This window comes from Rhinoraja longicauda, chromosome 8 (genome assembly GCF_053455715.1).
Source record: "Rhinoraja longicauda isolate Sanriku21f chromosome 8, sRhiLon1.1, whole genome shotgun sequence".
Classification (NCBI taxonomy): Eukaryota; Metazoa; Chordata; class Chondrichthyes; order Rajiformes; family Arhynchobatidae; genus Rhinoraja; species Rhinoraja longicauda.
Window position 1 is genome coordinate 69,200,519 of NC_135960.1, and position 24,546 is coordinate 69,225,064.

Sequence of the window (24,546 nt, forward strand, 5' to 3'; positions counted from 1 at the left end):
CCTCCACTGCCTTCTGAAAGCCTATACATGATTACAATCGAGCCGTCCACAGTGTACAGAAACAGAATAAAAGGAATAACGTTTAGGGCAAGATAAAGTTCACAAAAGTCTGATTAAAGATAGTCCGAGAGACTACAGTGAGGGTAGATGGTAGCTAAGGACCGCATAGGGATATGGATCATGTGTAGTCAGATTAGTTTAACGGCATCAGGGCCAGCCTGGAGCGACTAGGCTTGTATACACTGGAATTTAGAAGGATGAGAGGGGATCTTATCGAAACATATAAGATTATTAAGGGGTTGGACACGTTAGAGGCAGAAAACATGTTCCCAATGTTGGGGGAGTCCAGAACAAGGGGCCACAGTTTAAGAATAAGGGGTAGGCCATTTAGAACGGAGATGAGGAAAAACTTTTTCAGTCAGAGAGTTGTGAATCTGTGGAATTCTCTGCCTCAGAAGGCAGTGGAGGCCAATTCTCTGAATGCATTCAAGAGAGAGCTAGATAGAGCTCTTAAGGATAGCAGAGTCAGGGGGTATGGGGAGAAGGCAGGAACGGGGTACTGATTGAGAGTGATCAGCCATGATCACAATGAATGGGGGTGCTGGCTTGAAGGGCTGAATGGCCTACTCCTGCACCTATTGTCTATTGTCAGCACCGACAGTGTGTGTCGAAGGGCCTGTTCCTGTGCTATACTCTTCTATGTTTGCAATCACTTCAAAATGTGCCACTTATTCGCATTGCCAATCCTATTTTTTTTCCTGTTAAAATCCATTTGTTGTTACGCTGTTGACTGCCATCTCCCAGTGCCACAGTTACCCTGGTTACAAAGCATTGCGGTGACTGATTTTGTGGTCAGATTCCATGGAGTAAGACTAATATCTCGACAAACCTCCAAGCAGAATACTGTGCGCCATGTCAGGCTCCATCTGCTGGGTGGGCCGTGAACTGCGCCCTTGCCCAGGCATAAACCTCCCTGTTACGGTGGTACTAAATGTGCAAAGAATCAAAGTGATTGAAAAAGTCAGTCTGAAGAAGGGTCTCGACCCGAAACGTCACCCATTCCTTCTCTCCTGAGATGCTGCCTGACCCGCTGAGTTACTCCAGCATTTTGTGAATAAATACCTTCGATTTGTACCAGCATCTGCAGTTATTTTCTTATACAAAGTGATTGAAGAGGTACGCTGCCAAAACCAGAAACAAATTGTCCCTGGCAGTCTCTGAAATGTTCACATTCTGCTCATTTGTAAGGGTTCTGGGGAGAAGGCAGGAGAATGGGGTTGAGGGGGATAGATAGATCAGCCAAGATTGAATGGCAGAGTAGATGGGCCGAATGGTCCAATTCAGCTCCTATGACATGAATTTATGAAGATTAAGCATCAAACACCGACTGTTTTGTCCAACACTTGCACTCGGTCTGCCAAGGCCTACTGGATCTCCCGGCTGCCAACCATTTCAACTCCGGGTTCGATTCTGTCTACGGGTGCTGTCTGTACGCAGTTTCACAATCTCCCTGTGACCTTGTGGGTTTTCTCCGGGTGCTCCGGTTTCCTCCCACACTCCAAAGTTTGTGAGTTAATTGGCTTCGGTAAAGATTGTAAATTGTCCCTAGTGTGTGTAGGATAGTGCTAGTGTAAGGGGTGATCGCCGGTCGGCACGGACTCGGTGGGCCGAAGGGCCTGTTTCTGCGCTGTATCTAAGCTAAAGCACCTCTTAATTCACTTGGGTAGCTTACAACCACTATGAGCTATGAATTCTCTACTTTTGAGTACACTCCCCTAGCAACCACCCCCCTCCCACCCCTTCCTCCATCCTAGTTTTGCCAGATCCACAGTTCTCCACATTGTTTCTCTTGAGATCACACCTTCCCCAGCCAACGTTGGACCTACCAGGCCCAGCCCTGCCTGAGGTCATTGTGGCTGGCCCTGCTTGGTCCTGGTCGTTTCTCGCCCCCAGCTCTTCACCCCCCCACCCCCCCCAACTTTCAGTCTGAAGAAGGGTCCCGACCCAAAACGTCACCCATCCTTTTTCCCCCAGCGATGCTGCCTGGCTCCGTTGAGTTACTCCAGCACTTTGTGTCTAACCAAGGCCGGTGAAATGGGAATAAAAGCAAACACTTTGCTGGATACACTGAGCAGATCAGGCATCATCTTTGGAAGGACAACAGTTAATGTTTCAGGTGAAAGACCCTTTGGCAGATGTGTGTTGATGCAGAGAATTATAGAGGCACATAGAGTTGGCTGTACAGGCCCTTCTGCCCACCTTGTGCATGCCGACCAATTATTCCCTTTAACCTGCATTTGTACACTGTGGATGGATCGATTGTAATCTTCCCCTGACTGGAGAGCACGCAACAAAAGCTTTTCACTGTACCTCGGTACATGTGACAGTAAACTAAACTGAAGATGGCAGATTGGACTAATTATGTTTTAGACATAGAAACATAGACAATAGGTGCAGGAGTAGGCCATTCGGCCCTTCGACCCTTCGAGCCAGCACCGCCATTCAATGTGATCATGGCTGATCATCCACAATCAGTACCCCATTCCTGCTTTCCCACAAGATCCTTTGATTCTGTTAGCCCGAAGAGCTATATCTAACTCTCTCTTGAATATATTCAGTGAATTGGCCTCCACTGCCTTCTGTGGCAGAGAATTCCAGATTCACAACTCTCTGGGTGAAAAGGTTTTTCCTCATCTCAGTCCTAAATGGCTTACCCCTTATTCTTAAACTGTGACCCCTGGTTCTGGAATCCCCCAACATCGGGAACATTTTTCCAGCATCTAGCCTGTCCAATCACTTAAGAATTTTATACATTTCTATAAGATCCCCTTTCATCCTAAATTCCAGTGAATACAAGCCCAGTCGCTCCAATACTTCATCTGGAGCCGATACAACTCAAAGACCCCATTTATTCACTTGGTAAAGCGGACCTTACAACGATGAGGCGATTATTCTACCGCTGCACCATGGAGAGCATCCTAACACATGGCATCCCTGTGTGGTACCTCAGCTGCACGGAGGCAGAGAGGAAAGCTCTTCAGCGGGTAGTCCATAGAGCTCAGAGGACCATCGGAACACAGCTACCAGCCTTGGAGGGCATCTACAACACCCGATGCCTCAGAAAAGCCACCAGCATCCACAAAGACAATTCACACCCCTGCAACAGTCTGTTCGAACTCCTTCCATCGGGCAGATGATACAAGGCCTTCTACGCCCGCACCTCCAGACTCAGGAACAGCTTCATCCCCAGGGCCATAGCTGCTATGAACTGGTCCTGCTGAGCCGGATGGTCACATCGCACAGTGAACCGGCACAGATCTACTTGCACTTTATTCTGTTTTAAAACTGTTACAATTTGTTTCGTTGGGTTGTTTAAATTAATACTGACTAGCTAATTCAATTATTGCATCGTATGGGAGGCGCATTCCCAATCTCTTTGTACCCCTGTACAATGACAATAAAGATATATTGTATTGTATTGTATTGTCTTTGTCGGAATGATAAAATGGAGACACAAGAAACTGCAGATGCTGTAACATTGAGCAAAACACAAAGTGCTTGTCCCATTGCCCTCCCTATCCAGTACTATTTTATTCTGATACTATTCATGAGGTACTGGCATCTCTAAAAAGTTCAATGTCATTATTTCATGTCCCTCCAAACCCTTCCTATGCATATACCTATCCACATAAGGGTGCCAAAGAAGGAGAGAAGAGGAGAAGTGAAATGTGAAGCGGGTGGGAGGGACAGGGGTGTAAGGGGTCGAGGGGGGCTGAGTTCACTCATCTCCCCTGCTCGAGTCCCCCATGTCCTCTCCCCTCTGTCCCCTTCCACCCACATCCCTCCCTCCAGCTTTACCTTTCACTCCTCCTCTTCTCTCCTTACCTGACACCCTGTTCACCTCCAGCCTTTGTCACTTACTCCACCCATCCGCCGATCGCCCCCTTCACCTGTATCCACCCATCACTCCCCAGGCTTTTACCTGCCCACACCTCTCTTTTCCAGCTTTCTCCCCCCCCCCCCCGCTCCATCAGTCTGAAGAAGGGTCCCGACCCGAAACGACACCTGCCCATTCCCTCCACAGATGCTGCCTGACCGGCCGAGTTCCTCCAGCACTTTGTATTTTGCTCAAGATTTCAGCATCTGCAGTTCCTTGTGCCTCCATTTTATCATTCTCAAACGACTGCTACACTAAGTAAATAAAGGAGCTCTTTGATTTGTATCAGGCCCACCTGCAGCACAACATGTTAGTTCCCTGAGAAACTCCAGTGACTGACATCATGATAGCTCCAATATTACCTAATTTTAATCGCACTGCTCTAATTATGAATGGTAATTAAAAACTGGTAGTGGATGAATTGGCTGAAAATTAGGCGATGGATTTGAAACTGATTCTCTGTCAGTTTCAGAGACTTAATTCTATTTAAAATGTTGACATGTTTAGCCAAGTGACGAGGTACAATGCAATGGGGACATTTGTTCCTCAAATATTCCAGCTAACGTAAAAACCATTGTACTCTTATTTATTTTGGATACTGCAGATGCTGGTTTACATAAAAAGACACAAAGTGCTGGGGTAACTCATCGGGTCAGGCAGCATCTCTGGAGGACATGGATTGGTGACATTTCGGGTCAGGACTGAAGTGTCACGACCTGAAATGTCACCTATCCACAGACTGTTGACCAACATCTGCTACAAACCTACTGACTCCCATAGCTATCTTGACGACACTTCTTCCCACCTTGCTTCCTGTAAAGACTCTATCCCCTACTCCCAATTCCTCCGTCCACGCCGCATCTGCGTCCAGCATGAGGTGTTCCATACCAGGGTATCGGAGATGTCCTCATTCTTTAGGAAACGGGGCTTCCCCTCTTCCATTATAGATGAGGCTCTCACTGGGGCTCCTCGATATCCCGCAGCTCCGATCTTGCTGCCCCTCCCCCCATTTGCAACGGGGACAGAGTCCCCCTTGTCCTCACCTTCCACCCCATCAGCCATCGCATACAGCATATATTCCTCCAACATTCCCACCACCTCCAATGGGATCCCACTACTGGCCACATCTTCCCATCTCCACCCCTTTCTGCTTTCTGCAGAGACCGTTCTTTCCAAAACTCCCATGTCAACTCACCCCTTCTCACCCAAACCACCCCCTCCCCAGGTACTTTTCCCTGCAACCGTAGGAGATGCAATACCTGTCCCTTTACCTCCCCTCTCGACTCTATCCAAGGACCCAAAAAGTCTTTCCAGGTGAGGCAGAGGTTCACTTGCACATCCTCCAACCTCATCTATTGTATCCGCTGTTCCAGATGTCAACTTCTCTACATCGACGAGACCGGCCAGGCTCGGCGATTGTTTCGCTGAACACCTCCGCTCAGTCCGCCTTAACCTACCTGATCTCCCGGTGGCTCAGCACTTCAACTCCCCCTCCCATTCCCAATATGACCTTTCTGTCCTGAGCCTCCTCCATTGTCAGAGTGAGGCCCAGCGCAAATTGGAGGAACAGCATCTCATATTTCGTTTGGGTAGCCTGCTCAGACCCTTGAGTCCTGACAACAAACTAGTAAATCTTCTCTGTACCCTATCCAACTTAACAACAAGAATGCTTCTGTAGCTTCACCTAGCAGCTCGTTCTAGATACAGACTATCCTCTGGAGAGGGTCGGGACCCTTCAACAGTCCAGAAATGCACCTATCCCTTTTCTCCAGAGATGCTGCCATAAATTCATCCATCCACTTGCGATAGGAAGAATGACCAGGTAATATCATCAAAGACCCATTATCAGAAGAAGCTACAGACGCTGACACAATTAGGAATCTTTAAATACATTTAGCGAGATATATGGATGGGAAGGGTTTAGAGGAATGTTGGATAGATGCAGGCGAATGGGACTAGCCCAGAATGCCAATGAAGACAAGGTGGCCCGAAGGACCTGTTTCCATGCTGTACAGCTCTTCGTTTCTATGGCAACAGCAGGAGGAATCCAAGGCATCTATAATATTTAAACCGGTTATAATAGTAGGAACCTTGAGAACGTTTTGTTTTCGATAGCATCTTCTATCTGTCACAGTCAGAGAAACGTAACTCTGAGCAACTGTGGCAAGAGGAAGTTTTAAAGTCATAGCAGCGTGGAAACAGGCCCTTTGGCCCCACCTGTCCTTGCCGAAACATACATGCCCCATCTACACTAGTCCCGCCAGCCTACATTGGCCCATCTATACAATAAAATTTGCGTTTGTTTGTTTGTTTGTTTGTTTGTTCCTGAAATACAGCCAAAACAGTACACGATAGCGCAACAATTTTGGCCCACCTTACTCACCGTCACCCCTTTGGTGCTAATAGAAGAAGTTTCATTGAAATCGGTGTTATATTTATAAAGTTATTCACATTTTAAAGTTTAAATAAGGGGGAGGGTGGGAAGGGGGTGGAGGGAGGGGGGAGGATAAGGGGGGGTTGAGGGGGATGGTGGGGAGAGGGGAAGGGGGAGGGAAAGGGGGGAGGGGGAGGTAGAAGGGAGGGAGGGGGGAGGGAAAGAGGGGGAGGGGGAGGTAGAAGGGAGGGAGGGGGAGGGGATGAGAGGAGAGGGAGGGGGGAGGCGGGAGAGGGGGAGGGGAGGGGGGGGAGGAGAGGGTGCTGCACCAATGCAGGAGAGGTTTGGGCCCAACCTTGGTCAAGTATCCTTCTAAACCTGTCCTATCCGTGTACCTGTCCAAATGTTTTTTAAATCTTGTGATAGTACCTCCCTCAACTTCCACCTCTGGCAGCTTGTTCCATACACCCACCACGCTGTGTGTGAAAAAGTTACCCCTCAGGTTCCTACTAAATCTCTCCGCTTATCTTAAACCTACGTCCCCTGGTTCCCGATTCCCCTACCCTGGATAGAAGACTGTGCATTCGACCTACCTATTCCTCTCAGGTTTTTGTACAGCTCTCTATAAGAGCACCCCTCATCCTCCTGCGTTCCAAGGAATAAAGTCATATCTTGTTCAGCCTCTCCCTGCAGCTCAGGCCCTCGAGTCCTGTCCAGTCATTGTTTGGTTGATGGTAGGTATGACAATCAAACACATCTCCACGATTGACTGCTGAATTATCTTTGGCTAAAATGCAAATTTTGGAGCGTTCTATCAGAATTACCAAAAACAGGGAACAGTCCATTGCGAACTGGTGTAGATGGGGCATCTTGGTTGGCAGGACCGAAGGGCCTGATAACGTGCTGTATGACTCTGACTCCATTCTCTCTAATACTGACAGAACCAACATTTAATAGAAACTTTAAAATAAAATGAAGAAAGCGAATGGTATCTTGGTATTCATAGCAAGAGGATTTGAGTTTAGGAGCAGGGAGGTTCTGCTGCAGTTGTACAGGGCCTTGGTGAGACCGCACCTGGAGTATTGTGTGCAGTTGTGGTCTCCTAATCTGAGGAAAGACATTCTTGCCTTAGAGGGAGTACAGAGAAGGTTCACCAGATTGATCCCTGGGATGGCGGGACTTTCATACGAAGAAAGCCTGGATAGACTAGGCTTGTACTCGCTGGAATTTAGAAGACTGAGGGGGGATCTTATAGAAATATAAAATTCTTAAGGGGTTGGAGAGGCTAGATGCGGGAAGATTGTTCCCGATGTTGGGGAAGTCCAGAACCAGGGGTCACAGCTTAAGGATAAGGGGGAAGTCTTTTAGGACCGAGATGAGAAAACATTTCTTCACACAGAGAGTGGTGAGTCTGTGGAATTCTCTGCCACAGAAGGTAGTTGAGGCCAGTTCATTGGCTATATTTAAGAGGGAGTTAGATGTGGCCCTTTTTGCTAAAGGGATCAGGGGGTATGGAGAGAAGGCAGGTACAGGTTACTGAGCTGGATGATCAGCCATGATCATATTGAATGGCCGTGCTGGCTCAAAGGGCCGAATGGCCTAGTCCTGCACCTATTTTCTATGTTTCTATGTTTCTATGTTTCTAAAATGGAAAAACAACGTATCTCCATTTTCTTTTATAAATTACAGCTTCCAGGATAAATAAACACATATTTATGTTGTAATGGGTTCTTTGTTTCATTCGCCAAAGAATCTGTGACAGCTTGACATACTATTACTAGGCAACAAATTGTTCCGCACTTCGAAAATAACTTCTCTTATTCTGTTGTCAGAAGTGTCAAATCGCTCTTCACTGGAACAACTGCAGTTATTTTGGTAAATAGAATAAGAGGCGTGAGAATGAAAGAATCATTTCCCAGAGGTGAAAGCCACAAATGTTTCTCCTTTCATAAAGCATTATTCTTAACGTCCAGCCGTTTCTTCTTCATCGAGGTCAATCCACCAAACTCCAGAGATAAATACCTTCCAATGCCCCAGGCGATCCAGCGATGGACCTCCACTGAGGTGTGGGTAGACAACAGGGTAAGGCACTCTCAGTCAAAGTCTTGGGTTTGCCCTGCAACCCCTTTCTCCCTGGTCCATTCTCTCTCCACCATTCCACATGCAGCTAACGTCCGACCAACGAACGCAAGAGAGGGTGGCACAGTGACAAGATGGCGCAGCAGTAGAGTTGCTGCCACACAGCGCCAGAGACCACGGCTACGATCCTGACTACAGGTGCTGTCTGTACGGAGTTTCTACGTGTGACCGCGTGGGTTTTCTCCAGTTCCACTCCAAAGGCGCGCGGGTTTGTAGGCTAATTGGCTTCGGTAAAATTGTAAATTGTAAATTGTAGGATAGCGCTAATGTACAGGGTGATCTCTGGGCCTGTTCCCTAAAGTCTAAAGTCTATGGAAGAAGCTGTTCCCGAGTCTGCTGGTGCGTGCTTTCAAGTTTCTGCAGCTTTTTTGGACGGGAGCGGGGAGAAGAAAGAATGACCGGGGTGGGACATGTCTTTGATTATGTAGGCTACTTTTCCGATGCAGCGTGAAGTGTAGATGGAGCCAATGGTGGGGATTCTCGTTGTGTGTGAAGGACTGGGCTACATCTACAACTCTCTGCAATGTCTTGCAGTCTTGGGCAGAGCTGGTCCCAAACCAAGCTGTGACACAACCCAACACTGTGCTTTCTGTGTGGCATCTGTAGAGGTCTGTCAGAGTCACTGGAGAAATGCCGAATTTCCTCGGTGTCCTCTGGAAGTAGAGGAGCTGGATTGCCTTCTTGCCTGTTGCATCAATGTGGTTGATCCACAACAAATCGTTGCTAATATTAACACCAAGGAACGTGAAGCTCTCAACCATTTCCAAAGCCACATCTGGTTGGACCGTCGCCTATCCATGTCTTCCAGAGATGCTGCCTGACCCGCTGAGTTACTCCAGCACTCTGTGAAACGTCACCTATCCATGTTCTCCAGAGATGCTGCCTGACCCGCTGAGTTACTCCAGCACTCTGTGAAACGTCACCTATCCATGTTCCCCAGAGATGCTGCCTGACCCGCTGAGTTACTCCAGCACTCTGTGAAACGTCACCTATCCATGTTCCCCAGAGATGCTGCCTGACCTGCTGAGTTACTCCAGCACTCTGTGAAACGTCACCTATCCATGTTCCCCAGAGATGCTGCCTGACCTGCTGAGTTACTCCAGCACTCTGTGAAACGTCACCTATCCATGTTCCCCAGAGATGCTGCCTGACCCGCTGAGTTAGTCCAGCACTCTGTGAAACGTCACCTATCCATGTTCTCCAGAGATGCTGCCTGACCCGCTGAGTTAGTCCAGCACTCTGTACTGGAGCGGCCCTGATCCATCAACACTTCACGCTGCCTCCGGAAGGCAGCCACAGACTCAGGAACAGCTTCTTCCCCTCTGCTGGGTTCTTCAAGGGTCCTTTACATGCCCAGCGCGGTTAAACTCCTTTGCACAATCCGCAAATGCGCAGTCGGTATGTTTTGGCACCGTTTACAAAGGAAAAGAAAAAGACCAAAGTCGGATCCACATGCTGGAAGTACTGGTGTGCTCCCCGATCCAGGTGAGCTCAGGTAAGCCCCAGGCTGCTGCAGGACCTCCCCCATCACCCTCGCCCAGTTCAGCCCACGAACCCACGTCCCTCTATCTCTAGTTTAGAGATACAGCGCCGAAACTAGCCCTTCGGCCCACCGGGTCCGCGCCGCCCAGCGATCCCCGCACATTAACACTATCCCAAACCCACTAGGGACAATTTTTACATTTACCAAGCCAATTAACCTACAAACCTGTACGTCTGTGGAGTGTGGGAGGAAACCGAAGATCTCGGAGAAAACCCACGCAGGCACAGGGAGAACGTACAAATTCCGTACAGACGGCGCCCGTAGTCGGGATGGAACCCGGGTCTCCGTCGCTGCATTCGCTGTAAAGCAGCAACTCTACCGCCGCGCCACCGTGCCGCCAAATGTCTGCCTGTAGCCAACCTTGAAGGTGCTGGAGGGAATACAATGGTCGCCCTCCTACCGGCCCACTCCTCGCGTCCGTCGTCACCAGCGGCTCCCTCCTCCTCGGCTCTCCGGTCCTTGGGACCTCCGAACTTCCCCCTGCATGCAGCTGCTCGCAGGGGCCTTCTTCACAGCGGTGAGTCGGTCCTGTCGCTGCAAGTGGCCACAGGCCGGGCCTGCGTTCCTGGCGCCCGCTGGGACTGACGGCAAAGCCCAGCTTTGGCAGAACATTACCTGCTACTGCGTGTGGACTGGTAGAGGGAGAGTGCCACACCGATGCCCTATGACCGCGTTATCCCTGTTTATCCACGGTATTACCATGACACAAGGCACTGGCTTTGTCCCTCGTCAGTGACCAAAGCGAGCAGTGAGGAGCCTGGCTCGGGGATCCAGCGGAGACGGCATGGTGGCACAGCGGCAGAGTTGCTGCCTTACAGCGCCAGACGCCCGGATTTGATCCCCACTACGGGTGCTGTCTGTACGGAGTTTGTGCGTTCTCCTGTGACCTGCGTGGGTTTTCTCCGGGATCTCCGGTTTCCTCCCGCACTCCAAATACATAGAGGTTTGTAGGTTAATTGGCTTTGTATAAATGTAAATTGTCCCTAGTGTGTGTAGGATAGTGTTAGTGTGTGGGGATCGCTGGTCGGCGTGGACTCGGTGGGCCAAAGGGCCTGTTTCCGCGCTGTATCTCTAAACTAAACTCCCGTCTTTTTGTCAAAAAGAGTGCCGATGGATTGCCAGTGGCCAGCCGGGAAATGACACAAGGCGCTGGCTTCGTGCCTCGTCTGACAGATGGAACTTGCAACAGCGCTGAAACAGGCCCTTCGGCCCACCGAGTCCGCACTGACCAGCGATGCCCGTTCACTAACACGATCCTACACACACTAGGGACAATTTACATTTATACCAAGCCAATTAACCTACACACCTGCACGTCTTTGGAGTGTGGGAGGAAACCGAAGATCTCGGAAAAAACCCACGCGGGTCACGGGGAGAAGGTACAAACTCCGTACAGACAGCACCCGTAGTCGGGATCGAACCCGGGTCTCTGGCATTGAAAGTGCTGTAGGGCAGCAACTCTACCACTGTGCCACACCGCTCTTGGTGTCGTGTGTCGAGCTAGATCTGTGCTGCAGCCTTAGAGGCAATCCATTCATCCTCCTTCATCTAACATGTGTACATGTACATGGACTGGGACAGGGACTGTACATGTGTGCTGGAGGGCAAGTGTAACACTTGCATACAACACTTCACGGTCAATCTATAGCAATTACTGGCAAGAAATCATCATACGTGCGTGTTTGAGACAGCTTGGCGCAGGCAGAGAGGTTGGCATGACAGAGGGAATCCATCGGATGCTTAAAGACTCGAGAGCACCTCGATAAATGTTTAGTTTAGTTTAGTTTAGCGATACCGCGGAAAACAGGCCCTTCGGCCCACCGCCGACCAGCAATCCCCGCACATTCACGCTATCCTACACACACAAGGTCAAAGCCAATTAACCTACAAACCCTGTACGTCTGGAATGTGGGAGGAAACTAGAGCACCCGGGGAAATCCCTCACGGTCACGGGGAGAACGTACTAACACCCGTACATTCAAGAGATAGCTAGATAGAGCTCTTAAGGATAGCGGAGTCAGGGGGTATGGGGAGAAGGCAGGAACGGGGTACTGATTGAGAATGATCAGCCATGATCACATTGAATGGCGGTGCTGGCTCGAAGGGCAGAATGGCCTCCTCCTGCACCTATTGTCTATTGTCTATTGTACAGACAGCACCCGTAGTCAGGTGTCTGGCGCTGTAAGGAAGCAACTCTACCACTGCGCCAAAGAAAAATAGGAAAGCTCTTCAGCGGGTAGTCCATAGAGCTCAGAGGACCATCGGAACACAGCTACCAGCCTTGGAGGGCATCTACACACACACGATGCCTCAGAAAAGCCACCAGCATCCACAAAGACTCTTCACACCCCTGCAACAGTCTGTTCGAACTTCTACCATCGGGCAGACGCTACAAGGCCTTCTACGCCCGCACCTCCAGACACAGGAACAACTTCATCCCCAGGGCCATAGCTGCTATGAACCGGTCCTGCTGAGCCGGATGGTCACATCGCACAGTGATCCGGCACAGATCTACTTGCACTTTACTCTGTTTTAAAACTGTTACAATTTGTTTCATTGGGTTGTTTAAATTAATGCTGATTAGCGAATTAATTTATTGCATCGTATGGGAGGCGCATTCCCAATCTCGTTGTACCCCTGTACAATGACAATAAAGATAGATTGTATTGTATGTTGTTAGACGCCATACTGGAGCTAATCTGGCATATGAACCCCTTAAATACCAAAGGCTATACCTGCAGACAATACAATACAATATATCTTTATTGTCATTGTACAGGGGTACAACGAGATTGGGAATGCGCCTCCCATACGATGCAATAAATTAATTAGCTAATCAGTATTAATTTAAACAACCCAATGAAACAAATTAGAACAGTTTTAAAACAGAATAAAGTGCATAAAAACCACATTTTCTACTTTCTGTTAAGGAAAGTGGAGTTTATTGGACCAACAATAAGAAGTTATTAAAACTTCTTAATGTGCAAGGAACTTAAAAATATTCTGCCTTTAAGAATTCTTTTATAAGGAACTGAAAGCTTCTGTCTGGAAGGACTCAGATGAGGGACTTGTCGTCCTAGCCTGACAAAGGCATGACAGAGTATTTTTTTAAAAGGCATTTGAAACAGCTACTATGTTTTATCTTTTTAGCATTTCGAGCCAAAGTCATCCAAATTATCGTTCTGGCATCAAAGCACCAGATTTAAAAAGCTTTTAGCCACCCGACAGGACACATTTGATCAACCGCAAGAGAACAAAAGTGCAATAGAAATGCAAATCAAAATCTCACAACTGCAGCAAGCAATAATGGTAAATCGTGGACAGCAGGTCTATAATTACAACTCAGACGTAATAGTTTTTTGGCAGAAGCAAAGATGCCTGGAACACAATAGGCATCAGGATGAGTGAGGGGAGAGCAGGAACGTGGTAGGAAGCAAAGGGCCAACCATGATCATATTGGATGACAGCACGGACTCAAAGGGCCAAATGGTCTACTCCTGCTTCCATTTTTCTGTTGCAATGTTCTCTGAAAGAGGCACAGGGACATTAATGGTTTGTGCCAGAGAAGCAAGCAACATCTCAAAGACTTGTCCCACCTCGGTCCTTCTCCTTCTTCTCCCTGCTCCCGTCAGGCGGAAGGTACAGAAGCTTGAAAGCGTGCACCACCAGACTCAGGAACAGCTTCTTCCCCTCTGCGTTCAGACTTCGGGTCCTCCCATAAGCTAGGGCACTGTCCGATTCACCTCTACCCCATTGTGGACATAGGACTTTGTCTCTGGAACCGATGCGCTACAATGCTGAGAATTATATTCTGCACTCTGTGCCTTCTTCCCCTTTGCAAGTCAAGTCAAGTCAAGTCAAGTTTATTTGTCACATCCACATACACGATGTGCAGTGAAATGAAAGTGGCAATGCTTGCGGATTGTGCAAAAAAAGAATTACAATTACAGCATATAAATTAAAGTTAATACAGAGAAGACAAAATTTAGTCCCTGGAGTTATAAAAGTTAACAGTCCTGATGGCCTGTGGGAAGAAACTCCGTCTCATCCTCTCCGTTTTCACAGCGTGACAGCGGAGGCGTTTGCTTGACCGTTGCATCTGGAACAGTCCATTACTGGGGTGGTAGGGGTCCCTCATAATCTTGCTTGCTCTGGATCTGCACCTCTTGATGTATAGGTCCTGCAGGGGGGCGAGTGTAGTTCCCATGGTGCGTTCTGCCGCACGCACTACTCTCTGCAGGGCCATCCTGTCCTGGGCAGAGCTGTTCCCAAACCAGACTGTAATGTTGCCGGACAGGATGCTCTCTACAGCCCCAGAGTAGAAGCACTGAAGGATCCTCAGAGAGACTCTGAATTTCCTCAGCTGTCTGAGGTGGTAAAGGCGCTGCTTTGCCTTACCCACCAGTGCGGCAATGTGCGTTGCCCATGGCAGATCCTCTGTGATGTGGACTCCCAGGTATTTAAAGCTGCTCACCCTATCCACAGTAGACCCAAGTTGCTCTGCCTGTTGCACTCGAGTTTCACTTGATAGTATGCACATGTAACATTATCTGATCTGAATGGACAGCATGCAAAACAAAGCTTTTCACTGTACCTAAACCTCCTTACCCAAAGATAACACCCTGCTACACAATTAAACCATCCTACGAGGTTAAACAGAAATGTCTGGTTTTTATCTGACCCCCATTGCTTTTCAGCATCGTTCAGCATTGAGATTGCTTTCCCTGCATTTGTACAAGGCGAGTCATATCATTCGATCTTCCAAAAAATCCGACAGGTGTCAGTGAACAAACTAATGGCCTGCTGAAAAGGAGAACAGAAACTGTTCAACATCTTTTAAACGGAAAGATCAAACGATGTTAAGTCATAAAATGGTTCTTGGGTATTGTTTGGGACAAAGATGGACTTCCACACACGGGTGGAATGTTAATTAAGGTGATAAGTGATAGTAGCAGATTTAGGCCATTTGGCCCATCAAATCTACTCCACCATCCAATCATGGCTGATCTATATTCAGTTTAGATACTACTTTGGCTAAGGGGCTTGATTTTCTTGGCTGAGCGCTTATCCTGGTGTTATAGCGCAAGTACCTTGTGTTTTAATTGTAATTATTCATTGTTGAAAATATTATCAGCAGTATCTGGGTCTTCCTGAAAATGCACTCCGCATATTTATATGATGAAAGAATGGATCGACTGGCCTTGTATTCACTGGAATTTAGAAGGATGAGAGGGAATCTTATAGTAACATATATAATTCTTAAGAGATTGGACAAGCTAGATGCAGGAAAAATGTTTCCCGATGTTGGGGGAGTACAGAACCAGGGGTCACAGTTTAAGAATAAGGGGTAGGCCATTTAGGACTGAGATGAGGAAAAACCTTTTCACCCAGGGAGTTGTGAATCTGTGGAATTCTCTGCCACAGAAGGCAGTGGAGGCCAATTCACTGGATGTTTTCAAGAGAGAGTTAGATTTCGCTCTTAGGGCTAATGGAATCAGGGGATATGGGGAGAAAGCAGGAACGGGGTACTGATTCTGGATGATCAGCCACGATCATATTGAATGGCGGTGCTGGCTCGAACAACCGAATGGTCTACTCCTGCACCTACTTTCTGTTTCTATGTTTCTATATTGTAAGTTGTTTGCCTTTCAAAGAACATATTTTATCAGAAAAGGCAAATGTAGAACTAATCCCACTGCCCTTTATTGACACACAGCACTAGTACGGCATGCGGGCACCTCTAAAGTAACACGTATGTTTATTAACCATGTTCAGTTAATGGATAATGTGCGAACATTTATTTGTTTTGACTTGGAATTCAATTACACTGTCTTACAGGTTAAAGTGTCCCCTGTTAGGTACATTGATGAAGAAAATTTGTTGATAAATGTAGCTTAATTTAGCTTCATGTAATAGCTTAAATGTAGCTCTATTGTAAATAAAGCATAATTGAACCATTAATATTTAATTGATGTGCGTACCAACATCTACTTGTCTACAAACAAGCACTGAACATAAAACAGTGCAGCGTAGGAACAGGCCCTTCGGCCCACAATATCCCTGCTGGCCAACTAATCTCCTCTGCCTGCACGTGACGCATATCCCTCCATTCCCTGCATATCCACGTGCCTATCTAAAAGCCTCTTCAATGCCACTATCGTACCTGCCTCCCCCACCACCCCTGGCAGCGTGTTCCAGGCACCCACCACCCTCTAAGTAGAAAACTTGCCCAGCACATCTCCTTTAAACTTTGCCCCTCTCACCTTAAAGCTATGCCCTCAAGTCTGTGACATTTCCACCCTAGGATAAAGGTTCTGACTGTCTACCCCATCTATGTCACTCAAAATTGTATGTACTTCTATCATGTCTCCCATCAACTTCCGGGGTTCCTGAGAAAACAATCCTGGTCTGTCCAACCTCTCCTTGTAGCTAATACCCTCTAATCAAGATTGGGGGGGGGGGGGGTGTCCAGAACCAGGGGCCACAGTGTAAGAATAAGGGGTAGGCCATTTAGAACGGAGATGAGGAAAAACTTTCTCAGTCAGAGAGTTGTAAATCGGTGGAATTCTCTGCCTCAGAAGGCAGTGGAGGTCAAATCTCTGAATGCTTTCAAGAGATAGAGTTCTTAATGACAGCAGAGTCAGGGGGTATGGGGAGAGGGCAGGAACGGGGTACTGATTGAGAATGATCAGCCATGATCACATTGAATGGCGTTGCTGGCCCGAAGGGCCGAATGACCAACTCCTGCACCTATTGTCTATTATCTATTGTCATTCTCGTAAACCTCCTCTGCTGTCTTTCCAAAGCCCCCACATTCCTCTTGTGACCAAAACTGCACGCAATACTCCAAATGTGGACTAACCAAAGTCCTATAAAGCTACACATTGGCTTCCTGACTCTTATATTCAATGCCCCGGCCAATGAAGACAAGCATTCCATATCAAGGTGAGCATACCTATACGAGGATGTTGCCAGGACTCAAGGGTCTGAGCTGTAGGGAGAGGTTTAGCAGGCTAGGACTTTATTCCTTGGGACACAGGAGGATGAGGGGTGACCTTACAGAGGTGTATAAGATCATGAGGGGATTAGATAAGGTAAATTGAACAGTCGTTTACCCAGAGTAGGGGAATCAACAACCAGAGGACGTGGGTTTAAGGTGAGGGGGGAAAGATTTATTAGGACAACTTTTTTTACACAAAGGGTGGCGGGTTTATGGAACGAGCTGCCAGAGGGGGTAGATGAGACGTGTACTCTCACAACGCTTAAAAGGAATTTGGACAGGTACAGGGATGGCATAGGACGAGAGGGATATGATCCAAACACAGGCAGGTGGGACTAGTGTAGATGGGACGTGTTGGGCTGCGTGAGCAAGTTGGGCTGAAAGGCCTGTTTCCCTGCTGTATGTCTCTATGTGCCTGCGTTACCACTCTATCTACTTGTGTTGCCACTAGGGTTACCAACTTTCTCACTCCCAAATAAGGGACAAAAGGCGACGTCATCGCCCCGGGCCCCACGTGATCTCACCCAGCCAGCGGCCACGTGGCTCCGCTCCACCAATGGCGGCCGCGCGGGCCAGGAGGCGGGTTGCTAGGCAACCTCCGACAGGCGGTGCCCAGGCCTCCGGGCCTACATTGTCCGGATCTACAGTATCCGGGCCTACAACGGCGCCTGGGCCTACAGTCTGGGCCTAGAGTGTCCGGGCCTACAGCGGCGCCTGGGCCTACAGTGTCTGGGCCTACAGTGTCTGGGCCTACAGTGTCTGGGCCTACAGTGCTCCCCGGGCCTAATACGGGACAAGGGTGGTCCCGTATGGGACAAACCAATTTAGCCCAATATACGGGATGTCCCGGCTAATACGGGACAGTTGGCAACCCTAGTTGCCACATCCAGTGAACAGTGGCGTAATGAAGAGCACAAATCTCCTCTGGAAACGTCACACTAGCTGGCTGCTTTATTTAAAGAATCACCGTGATTATCAGGGTGCTCAGCTTGAACAAACATGGATTGATTTTGTGATTATATGCTTCAGGCACCAGAAGCTGATATCGGGTGGTCATGGAGGAAGTTGTGAGGGTTTTCCGATAGATCCTTCTAGAAGACATAATTACCCACTGGAAATGTGAAACTACAAAATCAGCCTGACAATTTTTTTTAGTGCTTACCGACTGAACCAGAAATGTGAAAGAAACTTCTCAGAAGCATCAAACCTCTTTCCCCCAACCCCTAGCCCAATGAGCACATGTTTCCCCCACCATCTCCATCCACCCCGATCACCCTGCTCTTTCCCCCTCCACCGTACACTCCTAAGGTCATAAGATCATAAGGTCATGTAATAGGAGCAGAATAAGGCCATTCGGCCACTATTCACTCATGGCTGGTCTATCACTCGCTCCCAACCCCATTCTCCTGCCTTCTCCCCACAACCCCTGACACTCATCTCCCATCCCTGAGTCCCACAGTTCCCTTTTATCCCCCCTCTTTCTCCTCCGCCAACCCCTTTTACCCACATTCCTCCCTCCGGCTTTACCTTTCACTCCTCCTCTTAGAGTCAGAGTGTGGAAACAGGCCCTTCGTCCCAACTTGCCCACACCGGCCACCATGTTCCAGCTACACTAGTCCCACCTGCCTGCACTTGGTCCATATCCCTCCTACCATGTGCCTACCTAACTGTTTCTTAAATGTTGGGATAGTCTCAACCTCAACTACCTCCTCTGGCAGCTTGTTCCATACACCCACCACCCTTTGTATGAAAAAGTTACCCCTCAGATTCATATTACATTTTTCCCCTTCACCTTGAACCTACGTCCTCTGGTCCTCGATTCCCCTACTCTGGGCAAGAGACTCTGTGCATCTACTCAATCTATTCCTCTCATGATTTTGTACACTTATAAGATCACCCCTCATCCTCCTGCGCTCCATGGAATAGAGACCTAGCCTACTCAACCTCTCCCTATAGCTCACACCCTCTAGTCCTGGCAACATCCTTGTAAATCTTCTCTGAACCCTTTCAAGCTTAACAATATATTTCCTATAACACAGTGCCCAGAACTGAACACAATACTCTAAATGTGGTCTCACCAACATCTTATACAACTGCAACATGGCCTCCCAACTTCTATACTCAATATTCTGGCTGATGAAGGCCAATGTGCCATAAGCCTTTTTGACCCCCTTATCTACCTGCGACTCCACCTTCAAGGAACCATGCACCTGTACTCCAAGATCCCTCTGCTCTACAACACTACCCAGGCCTACCATTCATTGTGTAGGTCCTGCCCTTGTTAGACTTCCCAAAATGTAACACCTCACACTTCTCTGTATTAAATTCCATCAACCATTCCTCTGCCCACCTGGCCAATTGATCAAGATCCTGCTGCAATCTTTCACAACCATCTTCACTATCTGCAAAACCACTAACTTTTGTATCATTAGCAAACTTGTTAATCTTGCCCTGTATGTTCTCATCCAAATCATTCTCACCCCTCATTTCTCCTAATCTGACTTATCTTTTGTCTCCTCTTCACCTCCAGCCTTAGTCACTTACTCCACCAATCACCCCCCTCACCTGTATCCACCTATCACTCGCTAGGTTTTGTCCCACCACCACCCCTCTTCCCCAGCTTCCTCCCCCCTACTCCATCAGTCTGAAGAAGGGTCCCGACCCGAAACGCTGCCCGTCCATTCCCTCCACAGATGCCGCCTGACCCACTGAGTTCCTCCAGCACTTTGTGCTTTGCTCCAGATTCCAGCACCTTCACTTCCCGGTGTCTCAGTGTAACATGGCAACGTATGTAGGCTGAAGGGCACTGTGTGCGTGCTGTGTGACTCTACGACTCAAGTATGTTCATGCCTTTGTACCATGTGGCCACCCCAACAAACAATCGGTGATCTCCCCCAAACTGACAGAGATTGGGGGACATCCTGATGCTCACTGCTTTGAGTTACATCATGAAAACCAAAAGCTAACAGTAGCCAATGAAATACCAAATGATCATTGGAATTACACCAATAAATTTAGTCATTGGGAAATTTAAAACAATAACAGATTCAATGGCAGTCCTATGCAGGGAGATGATGGTAACACAACATTTACCCTGCTCCGTCTACAACAATTGACAACATTTGGACTGGTCCATCTGTATCTCTAAACTAAACTAAACTAACAAAAAACAACATCATTATTGTGGAAAGACACAAAGTGCTGGAGTAATTCAGCGGGTCAGGCAGCATCTCCGGAGAACATGGATAGGTGACGTTTCACAGAGTGCTGGAGTAACTCAGCAGGTCAGGCAGCATCTCTGGAGAACATGGATAGGTGACGTTTCACAGAGTGCTGGAGAAACTCAGTGGGTCAGGCAGCATCTCTGGGGAACATGGATAGGTGACGTTTAGGGTCGGGACCCTTCTTCTGACTTGCAACGTCACCTATCCATGTTCTCCAGATATGTTGCCAGACCCGTTGAGTTACTCCAACACTTTGTGCCTTTCCTTGGTAAACTGGCATCTGCAGTTCCTTGCGTCGAAACTTTATTATTAACATTGAGGAACAGAATAAAGAGATGATCCCAAACTATTTTAAAGTTCTGAATCGCCTACCTTGTTCAGGAACCGCACACCATAGGAAAATATGTAAAGATAAAAGGTGAACTTCCACCTGTAGGAAGAGAACAGAAACAATCGTAAGGAAACAAGAGTTTTGCCACACAGCAACAAGTTTCATAGTCAGTTACACGATAAAAATACCAATCATTTAAACAGTTATGAGGGTGAAGATTTGCTGCAGAACGAAGTTGCTAGAAATAATTCCATACATCAAGTTTGGCTTGGACACAATGCCCAAGGGAGATGATTCATTTTAGTTTAGTTTAGTTCAGAGATACAACGCAGAAACAGGCCCTTCGGCCCACCGAGTCCGCGCCGATCAGCACACAAACACTATCCTGCACATGCTAGGGACAATTTACAATGATACCATTTTACCAAAGCCAACTAACCTACAAAACTGGAGTAACTCAGCGGGACAGGCAGCATCTCTGGAGAGAAAGAACGGGTGACGTTTCGGGTCGAGACCCTTCTTCAGACTGGTTCGGGATAAGGGAAACGAGATATATAGACGATGATGTGAGGAGATAAAGAACAATGAATGAAAGATGTGCAAAAAGTAACGATGATAAAGGGAAGAGGCCATTGTAAGCTGTTTGTTGGGTGAAAATGAGAAGCTAGTGCGACTTGGGTGGGGGAGGGATGGAGAGAGAGGGAATGTCAGGGCTACCTGAAGTGAGAGAAGTCAATGTTTATACCACTGGGCTGTAAGCTGCCCAAGAGAAATATGAGATGCTGTTCCTCCAATTTGCGTTTAGCCTCACTCTGACAATGGAGGAGACAGAGGACAGAAAGGTCAGTGTAGGAATGAGATGAGAATTGAAGTGTTTGGCAACGTGGAGATCAGATAGGTCCAGGCGGTGGACCTACTGAGCGAAGGTGTTCAGCGAAACAATCGCCCAGTCTACGTTTGGTCTTGCCGATGTATAAGAGTTCACATCTTGAACAATGGATTTGGTTTAAATCCTTCCCACACAACCTACAAACCATGTTCGTCTTTGGGCACTGGACAGGCTAGGACATGGGGTGGGAGCTGCTTTACGTCCTCATCGTCCACCCTGGGTAGCTCTACGGAGTTGGCAAAATTTGGAGCAAAGCGTTAACTACGGGTACTCTGAAGCACCAATTGGCACTTTTGACTGTTGTAGTTGACATACAAAAGAAGAAGGCTAGGACGTTATTCCTTAGAGCGCAGGAGGATGAGGGGTGATCTTACAAAGGTGTACAAAGTCATGAGGGGAAGAGATAGGAGGAATGCACAGAGTCTGCTGCCCAGAGGAGGGGAATTGAGAACCGGAGGACATAGTTTTAAGGCAAGAGGGGAAAGATTTAATAGGAACCTGAGGGGCAACTTTTTCATACAGAATGTGGTGGGTGTATGGGAAGAGCTGGCAGAGGAGATAGACAATAGACAATAGACAATAGGTGCAGTTTAATTTCCCGTGCAAGTACAAACGGGGGTTGATCCTTGAAGTGCCTTTGCACAGCCCCAGATAGGCATTGTTATCCTGTAGGGAGCGAGGCAATAGACAATAGGTGCAGGAGTAGGCCATTCGGCCCTTCGAGCCAGCACCACTATTCAATGTGATCATTGCTGATCATTCTCAATCAGTACCCCGTTCCTGCCTTCTCCCCATACCCCCTGACTCCGCTATCCTTAAAAGCTCTATCTAGCTCTCTCTTGACTGCATTCAGAGAATTGGCCTCCACTGCCTTCTGAGGCAGAGAATTCCACAGATTTACAACTCTCTGACTGAAAAAGTATTTCCTCATCTCCGTTCTAAATGGCCTACCCCTTATTCTTAAACTGTGGCCCCTGGTTTCGGACTCCCCCAACATTGGGAACATGTTTCCTGCCTCTAACGTGTCCAACCCCTTAATAATCTTATATGTTTCGATAAGATCCCCTCTCAGTTAGTTGAGGCAGGTGCTATAACAACGTTGCAAAGACACTTGGACAGGTACGTGGACAGGAGAGGTTTAGACTGATGTGGGCTAAACGCGGGCAGGTGGGATTAGTGTAGATGGGGCATGTTGGTCGGCATGGGGTTGGGCTGAAGGTTGTGTTTCCAAGACTCAAAATGGAGGACACTAAAAAAAAAGTTACTGTTTAAATAAAGCAAACTTGGCCTTTTCCATCAGCACAAATTTGTTCCAAATCAAATCTGCCTGCCAGAAACATATTGTTTTAAAATACTGCAATGTTGTTTCAGAAATATTAATTTCCATATGTTCTTAATTAAATATCCAATAAGGTGAAATGCAAGCCAGAAATACTGAAGTTTCAGAAGAATTAAGTCTTCACTTAAAATCAATTAGCACTCAATTTCCCCTTTTGGCTGATTCAGTTGTGATTGCCCTGAATTATCATTGAGATTTTCAAGCCTCCAGCACTGCTAACATGTCGAGTTAAGTAGAGCTATTATAGAGAGTAGAAAATAATTTGTTTTGAATTTAGAAGCTGTGATCCGAAAAGAAAACGGGCAGCAATTCTGATAATAATGCAAGGGTAATGCAGTCATGCTGTGTGGAAACAGGCCCTTCGGCCCCACAACGACCAACACGTACCATCTACACTAGTCCTGTAAGAAAATAACTGCAGATGCTGGTACAAATTGAAGATATTTATCACACAAAGTGCTGGAGTAACTCAGCAGGTCAGGCAGCATCTCAGGAGAGAAGGAATGGGTGACGTTTCGGGTCGAGACCATCCTTCAGTCTGAACGTCACCCATTCCTTCTCTCCCGAGATGCTGCCTGACCTGCTGAGTTACTCCAGCATTTTGTGAAATAAATACCTTCGATCTACACTAGTCCCATCAGAAACCGGAGCATCTGGAGGAATATACAACAGTGACAGGGAGAACGTACAAACTCCGTACAGACGGCACCAGGGTCTCTGGCACTGTGGGGGTAGCAGGTGGTAGAAGCTTGGACACAGCTTTAAGCAGCAAAATAAAGTGAGAGAGAGAGCGAGAGAGAGAGAGAAAGAAAGAGGGCAAGGTGGGGAAAGGTTGAAAGAGGGAGCTTCCAGAGCTCGAGGCCTGGACACCCGTGAATCGTCGAGTGAAGGGAATGAATGCTGGAGGATCTCAGTGGGTCAGGCAGCATCTGTGGAAGGAATAGTCAGATAGAAAATAGGTGCAGGAGGGGGCCATTCAGCCCTTCAAACCAGCACCGCCATTCAATATGATCATCCACAATCAGTATCCCGTTCCTGATTTCTCCCCATATCCCTTGATTCCATTAGCGCTAAGAGCTAAATCTAACTCTCTCTTGAAAACTTCCAGTGAATTGGCCTCCACTGCCTTCTGTGGCAGAGAATCCCACAGATTCACAACTCCCTGGGTGAGATGACATTTGGTGCAGCGGAGGAAGTTTTATTAATGCACTCTTGGGTCAAATTTGAAACAGAGCCACAGAGTGTGACAGTCCATTTATCTCAGTATGAATCTTGTGCTCTGTAAGTGCATAATTCATAGGAGCAGAATTAGGCCATTCGGCCCATCGAGTCTACTCCACCATTCACTCATGGCTGATCTATCTCTCCCTCTCAACCCCATTCTCCTGCCTTCTCCCCATAACCCCTGACACCCGTACTATTCAAGGATCTGTTAATCTCCAACTTTAAAAAACCCAATCAATTGGCCTCCACAGCCGTCTGTGACAACGAATTCCACAGATTAACCACCATCTAGCTAAAGAACCCTCCTCATCTCCTTTCTAAAGGTCCGTTCTTTTCTAAAGGGCGTCGTCTGTACGGAGTTTGTACGTTCTCCCCGTGACCTGCGTGGGTTTTCTCCGAGATCTTCGGTTTCCTCCCACACTCCAAAGACGTGCAGGTATGTAGGTTAATTGGCTGGGCAAATGTAAAAAAAATTGTCCCTAGTGTGTGTAGGATAGTGTTAATGTGCGGGGATCGCTGGGCGGCGCGGACTCGGTGGGCCGAAGG

General features: G+C 47.7%; 1 protein-coding gene across 1 annotated transcript in view; it reads right to left on the reverse strand.

Annotated features, from left to right (window-relative positions):
- LOC144596373 (ceramide synthase 6-like) overlaps positions 1–24,546 on the reverse strand; it is a 140,419-nt gene that overhangs the window by 41,450 nt on the left and 74,423 nt on the right. Inside the window, exon 4 of the mRNA XM_078404630.1 lies at positions 20,590–20,647. Coding sequence (XP_078260756.1) covers positions 20,590–20,647 — 58 coding nt within the window. The remainder of the gene's footprint in view (positions 1–20,589; positions 20,648–24,546) is intronic.